Here is a 15,309-nt window from a genome sequence, read left to right on the forward strand (position 1 = left end):
CTAGAAATTTATGCTTATTAAGGTTGGCACTAATTAATCTAAGTGGATGGAAGAATTTTGGTTGTAGGATTTGAGGAACCAATCTGATTAGATGGAAACATCTAAAGAGTCTACTCATAAAAGCACAGAGCTCAGGTGTTAGAAAAAGAAAACATGGTAGTTTCTCCATATACTCGTGATGGAAACATCGAAAGAATCCTGATCACTTCTTTTTATTTTTCTTTTTACCATAGCTAGGGTGAAATAAAGTGACTGAGACAACAAAAAAAAATTGAGACCAGACCAACCGGAATAAATTCAATAAAGTCGACCACTGGTGCCCTTGTATATGCCAGTTGTGTTGACCTAGAGTTAGGTTTATCAACCACTGGTTCCCTTGTATATGCCAGTGTGTTGATACTAGTCCAGACCAGTATCTCAGTCCATTAGGATATGTTCACCTTAGTCAACATCATCCATATTTTTCTCTACATCCATCTTCATAATCTATCCATTTGATTGGTTGACTCCGGTTTATGATGTCCAGAAACTATCTGAGTAGAGCTCTGTCACTTTATATGAATTTTAGTATGCTTGAGTGCAAACTCGTGTACAACAATTGGAATTTCGCATCAGGGTACCTCCTCCTGTAGTCAATAAGTATGCCAACCAAGGAGATTCTTTAGTGCCTTCCAAGATTCTGCATAGATAGCTAGGGTCTGGAGTAATGGTTTTGTTGGCACACCTCTGGTAAACCCTCCCGAGATTAACTCGGTTTTATTTTTTATTAGTTTTGCTTGAGGACTAGCAAACAATAAGTTTGGGGGTATTTGATAGACACATTTTTGTGTCTAAATTGTACTCAATGTCTCTATTGTTAGTGCTCGATTTTTGTACTAATTTTGATGCTTTGTGTGTTTGTAGGTGTTTTTGGAGAAATACACTTGTGTGGAAAAAGTTGCTCAAAAAGTGCTATTCGGACTCCCGGAGACAAGTATTAAAGGAACCCTCAATTTGGATAAGGGGCACCTCAGTTGGGCACCGGCTATTCGCACCCCCCAGTTTGGTTAGGGGGACACCATCTTCTACCTTTCAAATCTGTTTTTCGCGGGAAAATCTGGTTTCAAAGAACCAGAATTAGGTTTGCCAGTTTGGACGAGAATGAAGGAGACTCAACGACTGGGAATTGTTGGGATGACTTGAATGGTGGTAACAGGCGTGGTATGGTCGATTCCGTCAGCTATATTTGGCTAGATTCTCGGTGAGAAGAAAACAGGGGAATGCGTAGTTGAGAAGAGTTTTTCACGGGATTGTACGTGTTTTCTGTGCATGGCGTAAGATGGATGTGTGTTTAACTAATTCTGGGACGTGTTTCAGACTAATTGGAGTGTGTCAGATGTGCAAAGACGCGTGAAGATTCAAAACAGGGAAGAAATCTCTGTATCTTGCATGGGAATATTTTTTATTAACTGCCGGGAATTATTTGGAGTTATGAGAACATATTCTCGGTCAGAATGGGTATATATAGGCTGCTAGCACCACAGAGAGAAGGGGTCGAGAGTCTGGGGGATGAGGAGAGCCAGAGAAGAAGAAATTCGAGTTTTCCCAAACTCGGTTTCTGCTGCTGCTGCTGATGATGAACATGAAGAACACGAAGAACGGACCTGCACCAGCAGTCGTTTTTCTACAGTAATAACGACTCACACCTGTGGGTCGTACATCAGGCAGACTTATTTGCTACAACGTTTGCGACACAACTGCAACAGTCTTATTTTGTCACTGAGGGTCGTAGTTCTCTGGTTTGTAACAAATATAATTGTTACAAACCCGATTTTATTGTATTTCTAATATTTTCATCATTTGTAAACCATTTTTGAACATCAATGAAATTCTTTGAGAGGTTTTCCAACATGATGAGCGGCTAATTATCTCGTAACCAAGGCAATGGATGAAGCTATTCACACATGAACAATGGGTAACTATTTCATTTTCTCTAATATTTAATTATAATTCACTCAATCACTGCTTTTGCAGAGTTCTTAAAAGTTTACATAATTTTCTTCATTAGTTGTGATTCAATTAGATAGGTTATGCTTTGGTTAGATAATCTATGCTTAAGGGATACAATTAATTTTTGAGAATATGTTTGATTATTTGTGGATTAAGAAATAAAGGATTAAAAGGATAATTAGAGTTATGAAATATTTGACATCATTCATGTGTAATAGTGGATTCTAGTGTCTTGGTTACCTCTCGCCCACTTTTTTAATATTTTTGTATATAATTTTACTAAATCTTTAAATTTAATCTTCACAGGTCCGAGAGTTTGAACCTCATTACTACAACAACAATCAAAAACTATATCAGTTCATTCTAAACATGCGTCTCGGCCGGCCTTTTAACCAGATTTGGAGACCTTTTTATCTTTTCAAACCTAGAACTGAAGCAAAATTTAGATTGACCGGAAATATAATTTGCATATAAATTAAATATTAATGAAATATATTAGCTCAACCTTTTCTTATTGATAGGCACAGATAATAAGTCGAAGGCATTTATTTTGTGCATGTAATTTTAATATTTTTCCTATCTTTCTTCATTCAGTTTCTTAAGCTGTATTCAAGAATTTCTTTGAACCGCAAAGATGCATTTCATGAAAAAAACTACTGTTTACAATGAGTGAACATGCAAAAAAATTCCAAGAAAGAGACCAAGTTCCATTTCCACTGTTTACATCGGTGTTTTAGCTTTTGTTGTCTATATAAAATTTGAACATTAATATTTGTATTGTAAAACTCATTCAATTCATTACATGAATAAAGTAATATGGTCGACATTCAAAATTAACCATGGATAACAATACACAACATAATATCGATAATATAATATTTTTGTTAAAATGATAAAAAAAGCTAGATCTCTTTTGGGTCTTTATTGCTATATAATAAATTCACTAATACCATTTATAATACATTTCAAAAGTTACCTTTAAGCATTAATATGTCCTAATTGTTACAGTGTACTAAAAAAATAATAAACATCATATTTTCTCAAAATATAAGTTAATATTGCTTTATTTTTCATTCAATTTGAAAATCAAGATATATATCGTCCATAATAGTTTACAAATGCACTCAAAAGATCCAAACTCACGTTATTATATTACAATATATTAGCAAAAGATTGAGCGTTTCAGGTGCATCATATCAAATTAATAAAATTATCCAGAAACTAAAAGTTATTCTCTAAACTAATAATATATTATAAAATGATAAATGATAATATTAATAATATGATTATGGTGGTCTCTTTCTTATTATATTAGAGAAGTTATACAGTGTTTGTTTCAGATATATATCCAACAACCGAAGGTATTTCCTGTTTCAATGAAAATCTAAGGGAACAGTGGAAACTCAAGAGGAATGTATTCTTTTTTTGTATCTTCTTTTAAATCACCAAAATTCCAATCATTCTTCATATCATATCTATTTGCAGAAACTATGTGATATTACAAACTCAACCTGCTGAAGCACACTACTCAGGTGTGAACATCTGAGAGATTATTTACGGCAAGTTCAACTACCGACATGGCCGTCTTGATTTTTCAATAAATTTTTTTCGTATCCAAAGGGAAAAAAAGTATATAACGGTAACGATTATCTATTTTGTTTCTCATCGCAATTGTAGGAGATCTTTTCCACTACATCAAAACTTCAGCCATCACCAAGGAGCCCAAAATTGCTCTTAAACTAGATATCCGAAAAGCATATGATAGCCTTGACTAGGGCTTCATTAAAACAACCTTCACCAAATTAGGCTTCCCAGCAATATTTGTGGATTATATTATGTTATGTATCAGCTCTGTCACCTACTCCATCAACATCAATGGTACCTCTCATGGTTTCATCACACCAACGAGAGGCATAAAACAAGGTGATCCCATATCTTCATACATTTTCATTATATGTGCTGAAATTCTATCCACAAATCTTGCCAAACTGGAAGCAAAACATCTGGTTCGAGGTCTCAGAATATCGCAAAATGCACCACCCATATAACATCTTATGTATGCAGATGATCTCCTAATCACCTACAAAGGCTCCCAAGAAAGTAACATCCACCTAAACAAGATTCTTCAATCTTATTGCTCATCGGCAGGGCAAATAATCAACACAGCCAAATCAACAATCATCCACCATCCGAGATTACAGCCACATGACATAAATACTCTACACCAATTTTACAACATGCCAACCTCTTCAACCCCTCCTATATATCTTGGAGTCCAATTCAAACACGGGAAAACCTTCCGTCACATCTTTGAACCTTTGCTTCAAAGGCTAGCTCGTAAAGCTCAAGGATGGATGACAAAATGCCTTACACCTGCGGGGAGGTTAGTTCTCATTAAAACCTCCTTAACTCCAACCTTTAACCACCTTATGCAAACTCAACTTTTCCCCACTCATGTTCACAAACAAATCGATCGGATTACCAGAAATTTTTTCTGGAGGCATGATTCTTCTGTTAGAAAACTTCACCCTCTGGGATGGAACAAACTCAACAGACCAATAGCGAAAGGAGGACTCGGCATCAGGAAGAATAAACATCACAGTAAAGCTTTGCTTATGAAAATACTATGGAACATTCACGATCAACCACATTCCATCAGCTCCGGTATCTATAACGACAAATACCTCCAACATCAACCAATTTTTCAAGGTACGATTACTTTGCCTTCTAATGCCAGCCCGCGTTGGAAGAAAATGACATCCCTTATACCTTTCGTAAAACAACAGTTATTTCATCGCATAGGAAATGGTTTGGACACTCCCATCCATGCTAGTTGGATACCTCATTTTCCTAACCTTGATCCTACCCATTGTTATCCTATCCAAACTGTAGATGATATAATTGGCCCTTTTTCTCATAATTGGAGACATGATCAGCTAAACAACCTTCCACCTGATGCACTACAACATATAATCAATATCCACCTTCCCCTTGACAACATCCCAGAAAAATAATATGGCCACATTCAAAATCAGGAAAATACACCACTGCTTCTGGATACAACTTTTTAGCCCAACAAGATAACCATACAACCATAAACCCCCTCCCAACCACCAAATTTCTATGGACCTTACGATGTCCTCCAAAAATTCAGCTTTTCTTGTGGAAAGCTATCAACGAAGGATTACCAACCTTATCTTTCTTACACCACATCAATATCACCAACTCAAACATCAGCCCTAGATGCAACTCCGACCCAGAAAACGGTGACACACATGCTTATTCATTGTCCGGTGGTAATTGCGACGTGGACCAACCTTTTAAACCGCATACCAACGAACCATATTCAATATAACAACCAACCTATCACACTAAACCCTCAAACAACCATATTGCATCTACTGCAAGCTCCTGCCAATGTTCCTTCCATCACATCATTCTGTTTTCTTTTTTGGTCGCTATGGACAACCAGAAATGAACTTGTCTTCAACCAATCCCAATCTTATCATGAAGAAATCCTGAGGACAGCCCTAACACAACAACAAGAATTTGAATGAGCAAGAAAGATTTTCCCACCAGTGCTACCTGGAGATCCAACACCCAGGATCGTAACAACAATCACAAGACCAACTACAATCATTCAAGTTGGATGGTCTACTCCAGATTCGGGTTGGATAAAAATAAACACTGACGAAGCTGCTAGAGGACATCCATGTATGGCAGGAGCATGATTCATTTGCAGGGAATCGAACGCACAAACCATGTTGGCTCTTGCACAACCTCTAGGTTTAACTACTGGACTGACGGAAGAGACATGGGCAACCGTAATAGCAACCAGAATAGCGATAGAAAGACAATGGCCACGGGTGATATTTGAAACGGATTCCGAGAATCTCATGCGCTTCATCAAAACTCCAGCGAAAGCTCCTTGGTATATATCACAAATGATTGCAGAAATCAAACAAAGAATGCGCGAAATACCTTCCTGCCACATTCAACACAATTATAGGGAAACCAGGCAGCTGACGGTATAGCAAACTTCGCAGCAGATAGGAGTGAAGAAGGAAATTACTCGACAACGATTTGGGATCAAGCAAACCCGCATTTTCTTAATCGGATTCTTTTAAGTGACTCTATGAGAATTACATTCCCTCGTGTAATTACAATTTAGTTGCATGCTTCAAAAAAAAAATAAAAAAATCTATTTTGTTTCTAATATCGGTCAAAGACCGTTATATTCGTGTATTACTACCTCAGAAGAAAAATGAATAATTCGAGTTCAGAGACAAAAATAGTGGGAAGAGAGTGTAGAAGAGATAAGATAATATAATCAAAACCCTCTCATCATTCAATTCTCTACCATTAAAAATAAAACCCAACACCTCCCTCAGCAATGTCAGTCTTCACATCTGTGATCCCTAATTGTTGTATTCATCAGCAATCTCCATTCAAATTTAGGGTTTCTTCATTACTTCAGTTTCAAGAACAACAACCTAAAATACAACTCACATCCTCTAAATCAATCCATTTCAAATCTCCACTGAATCAGAAGTATCTTATTAGGAATGCCTTGTTTTATTCAGGTAATAATCTCTGCTTTTCATTAAAACTGAATCCAAATTGGGATTGATTTGAGTATTTTAGTGTTATTTTGAATTGTTTAGGGGGGAATTCTAGAGAAATCCGATTTTCACCAGTTTTGTGTTCTAAGAAGACTCAACAAGAAGAAGATCTCTTTGCTTCAGGTAAAGATATTTTTCTTTTTTGTTTATTACTGTTTATTGATAGTTTTAGTAGGTGTAACTTTCCAGCTAACATAATTTGTGATGACTTATATATTTGTTTTTTGGTAATGACTAATGATGTGATAAAGATGTTGATTAAAATAAGAATTTGACTTATAATTTTCGTATTTTTAATTTGATTACAAATCTCAATTAGGATTCTAGAGGTGGTATGAATGTCTATATAGAGAAGTACCATATCTTACATTGGTGGAAACAAATTTAGGAGAACTGTAAAAACAAATCCTTATGCATTTAGTGAATGTTGTGGGTAATTCAACATTCTAATTACGATTACTTATTATCTGTGTCAGAGACATGCAAGAAAACATTTCAGATTCTGCAGATTCTCTATAGTCTGTTTGAATATAATGTCATGGTGAAATGGATCTGCAGAAGAAACAAAAATGACCACTTCTCAATCATCTGATCGCGTCGATACTGCTAATAATGAATCTTACATTTCCCTTCCTGGTGGCATTGAAGATGAGAACATTCAGGAGACCAAGCATGGGCGAGCGGCTTCTATAAGAACTGTAGCTTTCTGGGTCAGTGGTCAACCTTGTAACTTATTGCCACCATCAACTCATTTAGCTTTTTCATTATTCGAATTCTCAAAGTTTAAATAGTGTAATCGTTTTTCTTTTGCAGGTATGCACTGCAGTTGTATTTGGAGTTGGTTTGGGTTTTAAAGAAGGAGCTGGGAAGGCATCTGAGTTTTTTGCAGGGTATGTATATGACTTGGATCTGTGTAAATACATTTGTTCATGTTACATATTAGTGTGATTTGAACAAAATCTTTGATGATATCAGCACGACTGTTATCTGTCTTCTTGTAATTATAGCGATGTAATATAATTAGACGAGGACAAGAAAGTCTAGTGTAAATGTTCATGTAAAAGTTCCATAATTTCATGTTTGGTAGAATTGTGGGGACTCTAACTTTTCTCCAAATCATTTTCTTTTGATCCCTTACTCACTTGTGTTCCTTGCTGTCTGTTTATCACTCTATCATATACGCTGAAAGAGTGAGAGTATAGACAGCAATAGCAAAACTGGAAACCCTTTGTTTTGACATGAATGACTGCACTTCTTCAGCCCTCAAGATTGAAATTAATGTGCTGGTGCATGGTATTTCAGGTATCTGTTGGAGCAAAGTTTGTCGGTGGACAACCTATTCGTTTTTGTATTGATTTTCAAATACTTTAAAGTGCCAACTGACTATCAGGTGCTGTATTGATACGTAGGTTACTTTTAGTATTCACAGAATTTTCAACTCTGACATTCTGCAACTTGTACTTGCTTGATTGTTAGTTCTAAAATGTATTGATAGATGTCCTAGTAGACTTTGCTTCTTGCTGATATAGCAATGTTTAAATTTGTGACGATAGATTTCTATATTGTTGAAATACAGAGTCGGGTGCTTTCATATGGTATTGCTGGTGCAGTTATATTTCGCTTGTCACTGATTCTTCTTGGTACAGCCACCCTCCAGGTAGCTAATTTCCAAACTAAGATATAACACTCACTACTCACATTTTCTCTTTTATCAAAAATGATCTTTGCTTCTTTTGTTGTTGTGTATGAATTGTCTACTGACATACCACTTGTTTGGTGTTTTAGAAGTTCGAGGCTGTGAACTTACTTCTTGCTGGGATACTTCTATTTTCAGCATACAAGGTGTGTTTTCTCTGCTGAAAAAGCCGAACTAACGCCTTAAGTTCAAATCTGCCGCATAATTGTTCTCCCTTGTCCTTTATGATTTATGTGTTGAACTGTCGCTATACTTGTGCTGATGTAAAGCATCCGATTAGCATGGGGGCTTAATGTTTCATCTTTCTTGTTTGGTTATTTCGTATAGCTATTTGCTGGAGGAGAGGATGACTCGGATCTGTCTGACAATTTTATTGTGAAGACGTGCCAAAAAGTTATCCCAGTCACATGTAAGTATACCCTTAGTTACTTCTCGCGTAACCACATCTGCATAGGCCTGGAATCGTTGGGCTATATTTTTTGTATGTTGGTGTTTATGGTCCAAAATCTTATGCGTGCAATAGAATACTAATTATTTTCCCCTTCCATTTCTTCTCTTACAGCTAGTTATGATGGAAATAAATTCTTCACATTTCAGAATGATGCATGGAAAGTAAGTCATGTTGTTGAGGTTATAGTTAGTTTCTTAGTCATCCATCCTGGTAGTGGTGCTACTTAAACCCACATGTTCATAGTACGAAATGGCATTATACTTGAACTGATGGTATATTGCTAATCTAATACATCAATTCATATAAATTACATTGGGGTTTAAGTTGCATCATTTACTACTTTTCTTCTCGTAGGAGTCCGTGTATACATGATTTCTCACCTGAAATTTTAACTGCTACGAACATTTTGGACAGGCTACACCGTTACTCCTCGTAGTTGCTGTTATTGAACTCAGCGATATTGCATTTGCTGTGAGTACTAATCCATTTTTCACCCATATATAATACAACATCTCTCTTTCATGATTTAATATATTGGTTGTTCGTATCAACAAATGAAGCTAAAAAAAGTCTTATTTTATTTTTTCTATTTTGCTTCTTCTAAGGTTGACTCGATACCGGCAGTTTTTGGTGTTACAAGAGATCCTGTGATAGTTTTCTCTTCTAATTTATTTGCCATCCTGGGTAATTTCTACTCTTTCCGTGTCTTTCAATCTATATTATAGTGTGATAGATAGCGTGCATTCAGGTCCCTTGGCTCTTCTTAGCGAAGTTTGTTTTTCTCTGGTAAACTTGAGCCAGAGATGGTTTTTCTAGTTAAATTAAGCATTGTCCTCCGTTGTGTTTAGTTTTGGGTAACAGAACATATAATTTATGTCTGATCTTTTTGCTCGTTCCATGTAGGTTTGAGGTCACTATACACACTTGTCTCTGAAAGTATGTCTGAGCTGGAGTATTTACAGGTAACATGGAGTTGCTGCAACTGATCTTCATGGCAATTGGCTTGCAGTGTTAATGTTGGCGATACTATACTTATCATGTGCATATGTGACTACTTTTCCTGGTTCACTGCTCGCGTTTGCAATGCTTTGCAGACTTGGTTTGAAGTTTTAATTTTGAGTTAAGCTGTATAGACAGGCTTGTTAGCGAGACTTGGCTAAATAATACATCATAAACAAAGGTGAATGAATTGGCCCAAGGGTTGGATTTGGTCATTACACATGGTCTGGAAGGGGTCACGAGGACTTGCAAACAAACTTAGAACTGGACCAGAATGTAAATAAAATAGGCTCTGAGATTCCATACCGACTTTTTTTGTTTTTGTTTTTTTTTTTCTTTTCAGCCTGCCATTGCAACTGTTCTTGGCTTTATTGGGTGTAAGATGATTTCAGATTTCTTCGGTAGGTTCTCGTGTGACCACAATTTACCTATTTTCTCTAACCTATGGCTGTATTTTAGATTTTCTTGAAAAAGAGTATATAACTGTCCCATTTTTTTATGTAGGATTTCATGTTTCAACTGAGGTTTCTCTTGGTTTTGTGGCTACGTGCCTAAGTGCCGGGGTAGCGTTGAGTCTTATGAAAAGATCTGATTGAGGTTATAAAAGAAACAATACAGCAGGTGAATAATCTGTCTTCTCTGTCTCAACATAAAACTCCTTTTTTCTGTTGCAATACATTTAATTGTCTAGCTGGGGCAGGTGTTAAGAGCTCATTCCCACCATACTTTTCCTTCTCTTCCTCTTTGATTTATCTATCATCTCTATGCAGGCAGATACTTATTTCGATTTTGATGGAAAACAAAGCGACCATATTAGGAAAGTAGCATACAGTAGCCACCTAGCTATACTGACGGATGGATTAGTTGCAAGCAGAGCAACTTTTTGTGAGTGGCAGTTATGTCGCGAAGATACCAGGACTTTCTCAGCCGCAGAGTTCCAGTTAGCGACTTATAAAAACATTCTGATGGTCAAACCCAACTGCTCCTTGTGCAGATGACCACTTACAATATTACAGTATATTTTTTTGAGTTACTGAGTGAAAACAACACATGTACTGTATTTTGCTCGTATATAGGCAGTGTTAATATGCACATAGAACTATTAGATGCACTCTCTCATTCTTTAGTAGTGGTGAAACCAAATGTAAACCTCACAGGGGTATCCTTTTCTTCTTCGTTTGAAGCTGTAGAGAAATGATGATTAAACCTTAATCCAAATGTGTACTATTCAGCCCTCTTCCACAATTTCTAAGCACACAAAAGCAACTGAAATAGGTGCGATTCTGAAACCAGTGTCTGGAGTTCCTTTTTCTTGTTTTGTTTATCTGGAAAATTTCACCATCCCATCTGAAATGGAGTCGACAGCATGTGCTTAACGAGTCAGGTACTCGAATACTTTTGAATCAGATATGTGAGCCGAGTCAGACATTAGAAAAATGAAATAATCTGATTCGGGCGAGCCAAATCCTAGCAAAAAAAATCGAAGGTGTAAGCTTAAGATGTAGTCCCCTTATCCAAAATAGGACTACAAATACAATCAGCCTTGTTCCCAGCCCTATTTTGGTCCTTTTAATTCTTGCTGCTAGTCTTTGCTAGATAAGTTGGAGAAAGCATTTCATCCTCCGCCGCAGCATCAAATAAATCCTCAAAACCCTAGAAATAGAGCGAGGCACTGAGAGCAATAGATCAAGTCTATGGAGAAGATGGAAGGAGAAGGTGGAGTTGTAGAAAAACCAAGAGATATCAGACGTTTTTACTGTGAATTTTGTGGGATTTGCAGATCTAAGAAGTCTCTCATCGCATCTCATCGTCAAACCCACCACAAGGTTGTGAAGAAACCCTAGATTTATAAGTTTTATAGTTATAAAATTGACTTGAAGAACAACTCCTGTGCTTATTTTACTTTTTGTGATTTGTGTTTAATGCAGGAAGAGATCGAAATGAATATGGATGGAATTGATGAACAAGAAGAGGCAAAATCAAGTAATAATACTTGTCAAGAGTGTGGTGCTAGTTTTCAAAAGCCAGCTCACTTGAAACAACATATGCTGAGCCATTCTCTTGAGGTATAGAAAGCGGGATCTTAATCTGGTTTAATTTGCTGCAACTTAACCTAAAAATCTATTAGTTCTAGTATTTGCTGAAATATTAAGTATCTCTGCATCAGTGATTCATTCTGTGGTGTTTTTTTATGCTATAAAGCTTGGTTAGTCACTGTGGTTCTGTTGATATTTGTGGTCTACAAGCGTTTTAAAAGAAAGTGATTTTGCAGGGCATAGATTTGTTAATGGTCAACATACTTGTTGATGTATATACGGTGTGAAGCATTTTGAGAAACTCCCAAATGCAAAGAGAACTTGGTTGGACTAGTAGCAGGTTGGGGGACCACCTGTGAAGCTCCATCAAGTGAGGCTCGGGTTCACGCTGCTTGATGTTTTTGAGGTTCGAGGTCTTGTTTTTGTTCTTTCATCATAAAATTAAGTTAACAATTGAAGTTTGATTGTCCAACCATGTTAGTTAGATTAAAACCCAGTATTTCTTCTCTTTCAACCCTTTGCAGAGGCCATTTACTTGTCCTGTTGATGATTGTCACTCGAGCTATAGAAGGAAAGATCATTTGAATCGCCACTTGCTCCAGCACCAAGGGAAACTATTCTCATGTCCTGTAGAAGGCTGCAACAAGAGGTTTGCTTACAAAGGCAACATGAAGCGTCACGTAGAGGATATTCATGATGATGAAGGATCTTCTTCTTCTGATAGTCAAGGTCAAACACAGCATATTTGCCAAGAAGTTGGATGTGGGAAGGTGTTCAAGTATGCATCAAAACTGAGGAAACATGAAGAGTCTCATGGCAAGTTTCTTTTTATGATTCAAGCTGTATACAAGTTTTAAAATGTTCTGCATCTATTTTTATTTTGGCTTTGAACTGATGGTAAAATCCGGCATTCTAATATTTTGTGAGTAATGACTACAGTGAAATTGGAGTCTGTGGAGGCAATCTGCTGTGAACCTGGCTGTATGAAGTACTTTGCAAATAATGATTGCCTTAAGGCTCATGTCCAATCCTGCCACCAACATATCCTGTGCGAGGTTTGTGGGACAAAGCAATTGAAGAAAAATATGAAGCGGCATATGCGTGGACATGAAAATGAAGGCTCATCTGAAAGGATAAAGTGCAGCTTCAAGGGCTGTGAATGCACATTTGCAAATGTAAGATACCCACATGTTCATTTGTTTTCTTTTGGGGTGTTTTCATTTGTTTTCTGGAGTTTGGCTGCAATTCTATGTCAATTATTCACATGTAATGTAATTCTGTATATCGATCTGCAGAAATCAAATCTCAATCAGCATGTGAAGTCTGTACACCTTGAGCTTCGTCCATTTGCTTGCCAGTTTCCTGGTTGCGGTCAGAGATTTGCTTTCAAGCACGTTAGGGATAACCATGAGAAATCTGGTTGTCATTTTTATGTCCATGTAAGTCTTAACATTGCATCACTATATCCTTTTAAGTTAAATATGCGGAATGTCTAAATAATTGTGGAGTCTCCTGTATTGAAGTCTCATATTTCATGTATCTAATGCAGGCGGATTTTGAAGAGGCAGACGAACAATTACAAAGTAGACCAAGGGGAGGACGGAAGAGGACTTGCCCGACTGTAGAAACTTTACTACGAAAGCGAGTTGTTCCGCCCAGCCACACTGATTCAGTCTTGAACCATGCTCCCGAATACCTTGCTTGGTTACTATCTGCAGAGGATGACTGTTAGCCAGTTAGTTGCTGTTTAAGAGCCATATAGCTTTTATTTGATTACGAGGCTTTGGTATAGTGTGCTGTCTCAAGAGTTTATATGTAAAAAGTAAAAACAAACAGTTCGAAATCATATGTAATAACTAGAAGTAAATTACCACAATCTCATTCTCATGTGATATAGTATTAGAAACATCTTTTTTTTCTTGGCGACCAGATTATATTTTGAACAAAGGCTTTACATGTTGGGGAAAAGTCATGTTATTGCCGTTCCTAGAGATTTTTACTTGGCATAGGCTCCAACAGACTTTCCTGTGCAGCATCCCTGAGCACCCAAGCAAAAAAATATCATTTACAAAAAAGTGTGGAGATGCGGGGTATCGATCCCCGTACCTCTCGCATGCTAAGCGAGCGCTCTACCATCTGAGCTACATCCCCTTTTGGTTTACTGTCGCAGATTAAATGGATTTGTACTTTAAAAGGTTATTTCTCAAGATATGTTATCATATCTGCTTAATTCTTTATTTCTGAAGAAATCTCCAGTCGATATGTTTAACCAAGATGCCTCCAAAACAAGTAAGTAAAACCCCTCCTTTATTAAATTTTTTTAGGGTTTTTCAGGGTTTGTAAATTTTTGTTTATTGAATCATGGGTTTTTGTTAATTATTAGCATACTCAATTTAGTTGTCTGCTTAATTCCTTGCTATAATTCTTGAAATCTTAGTTTCATTTTGTTTGGATTCTAGTACCAGAGCTCTAATTGAATAGGTAGTGTAAGCTTGTAGCTGTATGTTTGTGTTGTCTTTACAACCAGATATTTTGATTCAATTTAGTTAAATTCCATGTCCTGTTCCAACCTTCAACCATTATCTGGAATACAATTTTGTTGGCCACAAAAATGCCCAGTCTCACTAGTATTCAGTATTCATCCTAAGTTGTTAATTACACAACCAAAAACTTACTTATGTGAAATTTAGTATTTGAGTCGTGGGGTTTGATTCTAGAATTCTAAAACTGTCAAAGTTAATGTTGCACCTTTATGTCACTGGTTTGTAAATTTATTGTTTAATTCTTGGATGTTGATTTTGCAGGTCAAAGTTAATGAGAGTTACTGTGAAAAATTCTGATGAACACATGTGGAAGCATATCAGTGGGAGAAAATTTCTTAATGTTTTAGTTTTGTAATGTCCACCTTCATCTGTTTGTATCAAGTTATTGTTTGTGTTGCTTAATCGTGTAATTTTATTGGCAGAGGAAAAGGAAACTGGAAAGATAACGTCGAATGGGGGTAAAGAAATGAAGTATTTGAAAGAAGTAGAAACAAAGAAAGGCCAAAGAAGGAGAAGAAGGGGGTTACGAAAACATGTTCTTGTAGAAAAGGTACCCAAGGATGATGAAAGTCTTGTGGAAGAAAACAGTGAGCCTGAAAAGCTCGACTTCTGGATATCCTCCTGGTAGTAGGTGGGTTTTTTTATGATGGAAAGGATCAATGGGTTCTGAATCTGATGCAGAGTCGGGCCAGGATTCTGATGAAGGAGTTGAATTGGCTATTATACAGGTAAATTTGTTAGCATCATTTAATTTCATTTTGATGCCTGTGCTTGTTGTTACCGAAACATTGTTTTAATAGTTGTTCCTGGAACTGTAAGCATTGGATATGTTGTGCACTTACCGTGAGCTAATACAATAACATACTCGTGATTTTTGTATGGTGATTCCGGATATCAAAAATCATTTATAAGAAGCAGTTCAAAATGGCATAACTATAGTCGTGACGCAACTTATAGGTAGCATTTTTGTGCC

General features: G+C 36.7%; 2 protein-coding genes and 1 non-coding gene across 6 annotated transcripts; 2 read left to right on the forward strand and 1 right to left on the reverse strand.

Annotated features, from left to right (window-relative positions):
- The first annotated feature begins 6,255 nt into the window (after positions 1-6,255).
- Positions 6,256-10,994, forward strand: LOC113313655 (thylakoid membrane protein TERC, chloroplastic-like). 4 transcript variants are annotated; one of them, XM_026562448.1, is made up of 15 exons: positions 6,256-6,572; positions 6,654-6,734; positions 7,170-7,321; positions 7,425-7,501; positions 7,914-8,001; positions 8,188-8,268; positions 8,397-8,453; positions 8,635-8,716; positions 8,870-8,919; positions 9,173-9,229; positions 9,364-9,442; positions 9,662-9,720; positions 10,101-10,158; positions 10,262-10,378; positions 10,528-10,994. In XM_026562448.1, the coding sequence occupies exons 1-14, from the start codon at positions 6,383-6,385 to the stop codon at positions 10,351-10,353; spliced, it is 1,203 nt and encodes a 400-aa protein (XP_026418233.1). In that variant the 5' UTR covers positions 6,256-6,382; the 3' UTR covers positions 10,354-10,378; positions 10,528-10,994. The 4 variants fall into 4 exon arrangements, with proteins under 4 accessions (XP_026418233.1, XP_026418234.1, XP_026418235.1 ...); XM_026562449.1 differs by having other exon boundaries at positions 10,532-10,994; XM_026562450.1 differs by having other exon boundaries at positions 7,260-7,321.
- Positions 10,995-11,380: 386 nt separating this feature from the next.
- LOC113308286 (transcription factor IIIA-like) lies at positions 11,381-13,722 on the forward strand. The gene is made up of 6 exons (XM_026556771.1): positions 11,381-11,583; positions 11,686-11,823; positions 12,318-12,609; positions 12,733-12,968; positions 13,089-13,232; positions 13,343-13,722. The coding sequence occupies exons 1-6, from the start codon at positions 11,452-11,454 to the stop codon at positions 13,523-13,525; spliced, it is 1,125 nt and encodes a 374-aa protein (XP_026412556.1). The 5' UTR covers positions 11,381-11,451; the 3' UTR covers positions 13,526-13,722.
- A 149-nt stretch (positions 13,723-13,871) lies between these two features.
- Positions 13,872-13,944, reverse strand: TRNAA-AGC. The gene has a single exon. It is a non-coding gene; the product is annotated as a tRNA-Ala (tRNA).
- Positions 13,945-15,309: the final 1,365 nt, after the last annotated feature.

The sequence above is a fragment of the Papaver somniferum genome, chromosome 9 (assembly GCF_003573695.1).
Source record: "Papaver somniferum cultivar HN1 chromosome 9, ASM357369v1, whole genome shotgun sequence".
NCBI lineage: Eukaryota > Viridiplantae > Streptophyta > Magnoliopsida > Ranunculales > Papaveraceae > Papaver > Papaver somniferum.

Bases quoted from the DNA above. Each gene is read 5' to 3' on its own strand.
- LOC113313655 (XM_026562448.1), top strand. From the start codon at position 6,383: ATGTCAGTCTTCACATCTGTGATCCCTAATTGTTGTATTCATCAGCAA. The intron at 6,573-6,653 runs GTAATAATCTCT...TGAATTGTTTAG, and splicing joins GAATGCCTTGTTTTATTCAG to GGGGGAATTCTAGAGAAATC. The intron at 8,002-8,187 runs GTGCTGTATTGA...GTTGAAATACAG, and splicing joins AAGTGCCAACTGACTATCAG to AGTCGGGTGCTTTCATATGG.
- LOC113308286 (XM_026556771.1), top strand. From the start codon at position 11,452: ATGGAGAAGATGGAAGGAGAAGGTGGAGTTGTAGAAAAACCAAGAGAT. The intron at 11,584-11,685 runs GTTGTGAAGAAA...TGTTTAATGCAG, and splicing joins ATCGTCAAACCCACCACAAG to GAAGAGATCGAAATGAATAT. The intron at 12,610-12,732 runs GCAAGTTTCTTT...TAATGACTACAG, and splicing joins GAAACATGAAGAGTCTCATG to TGAAATTGGAGTCTGTGGAG.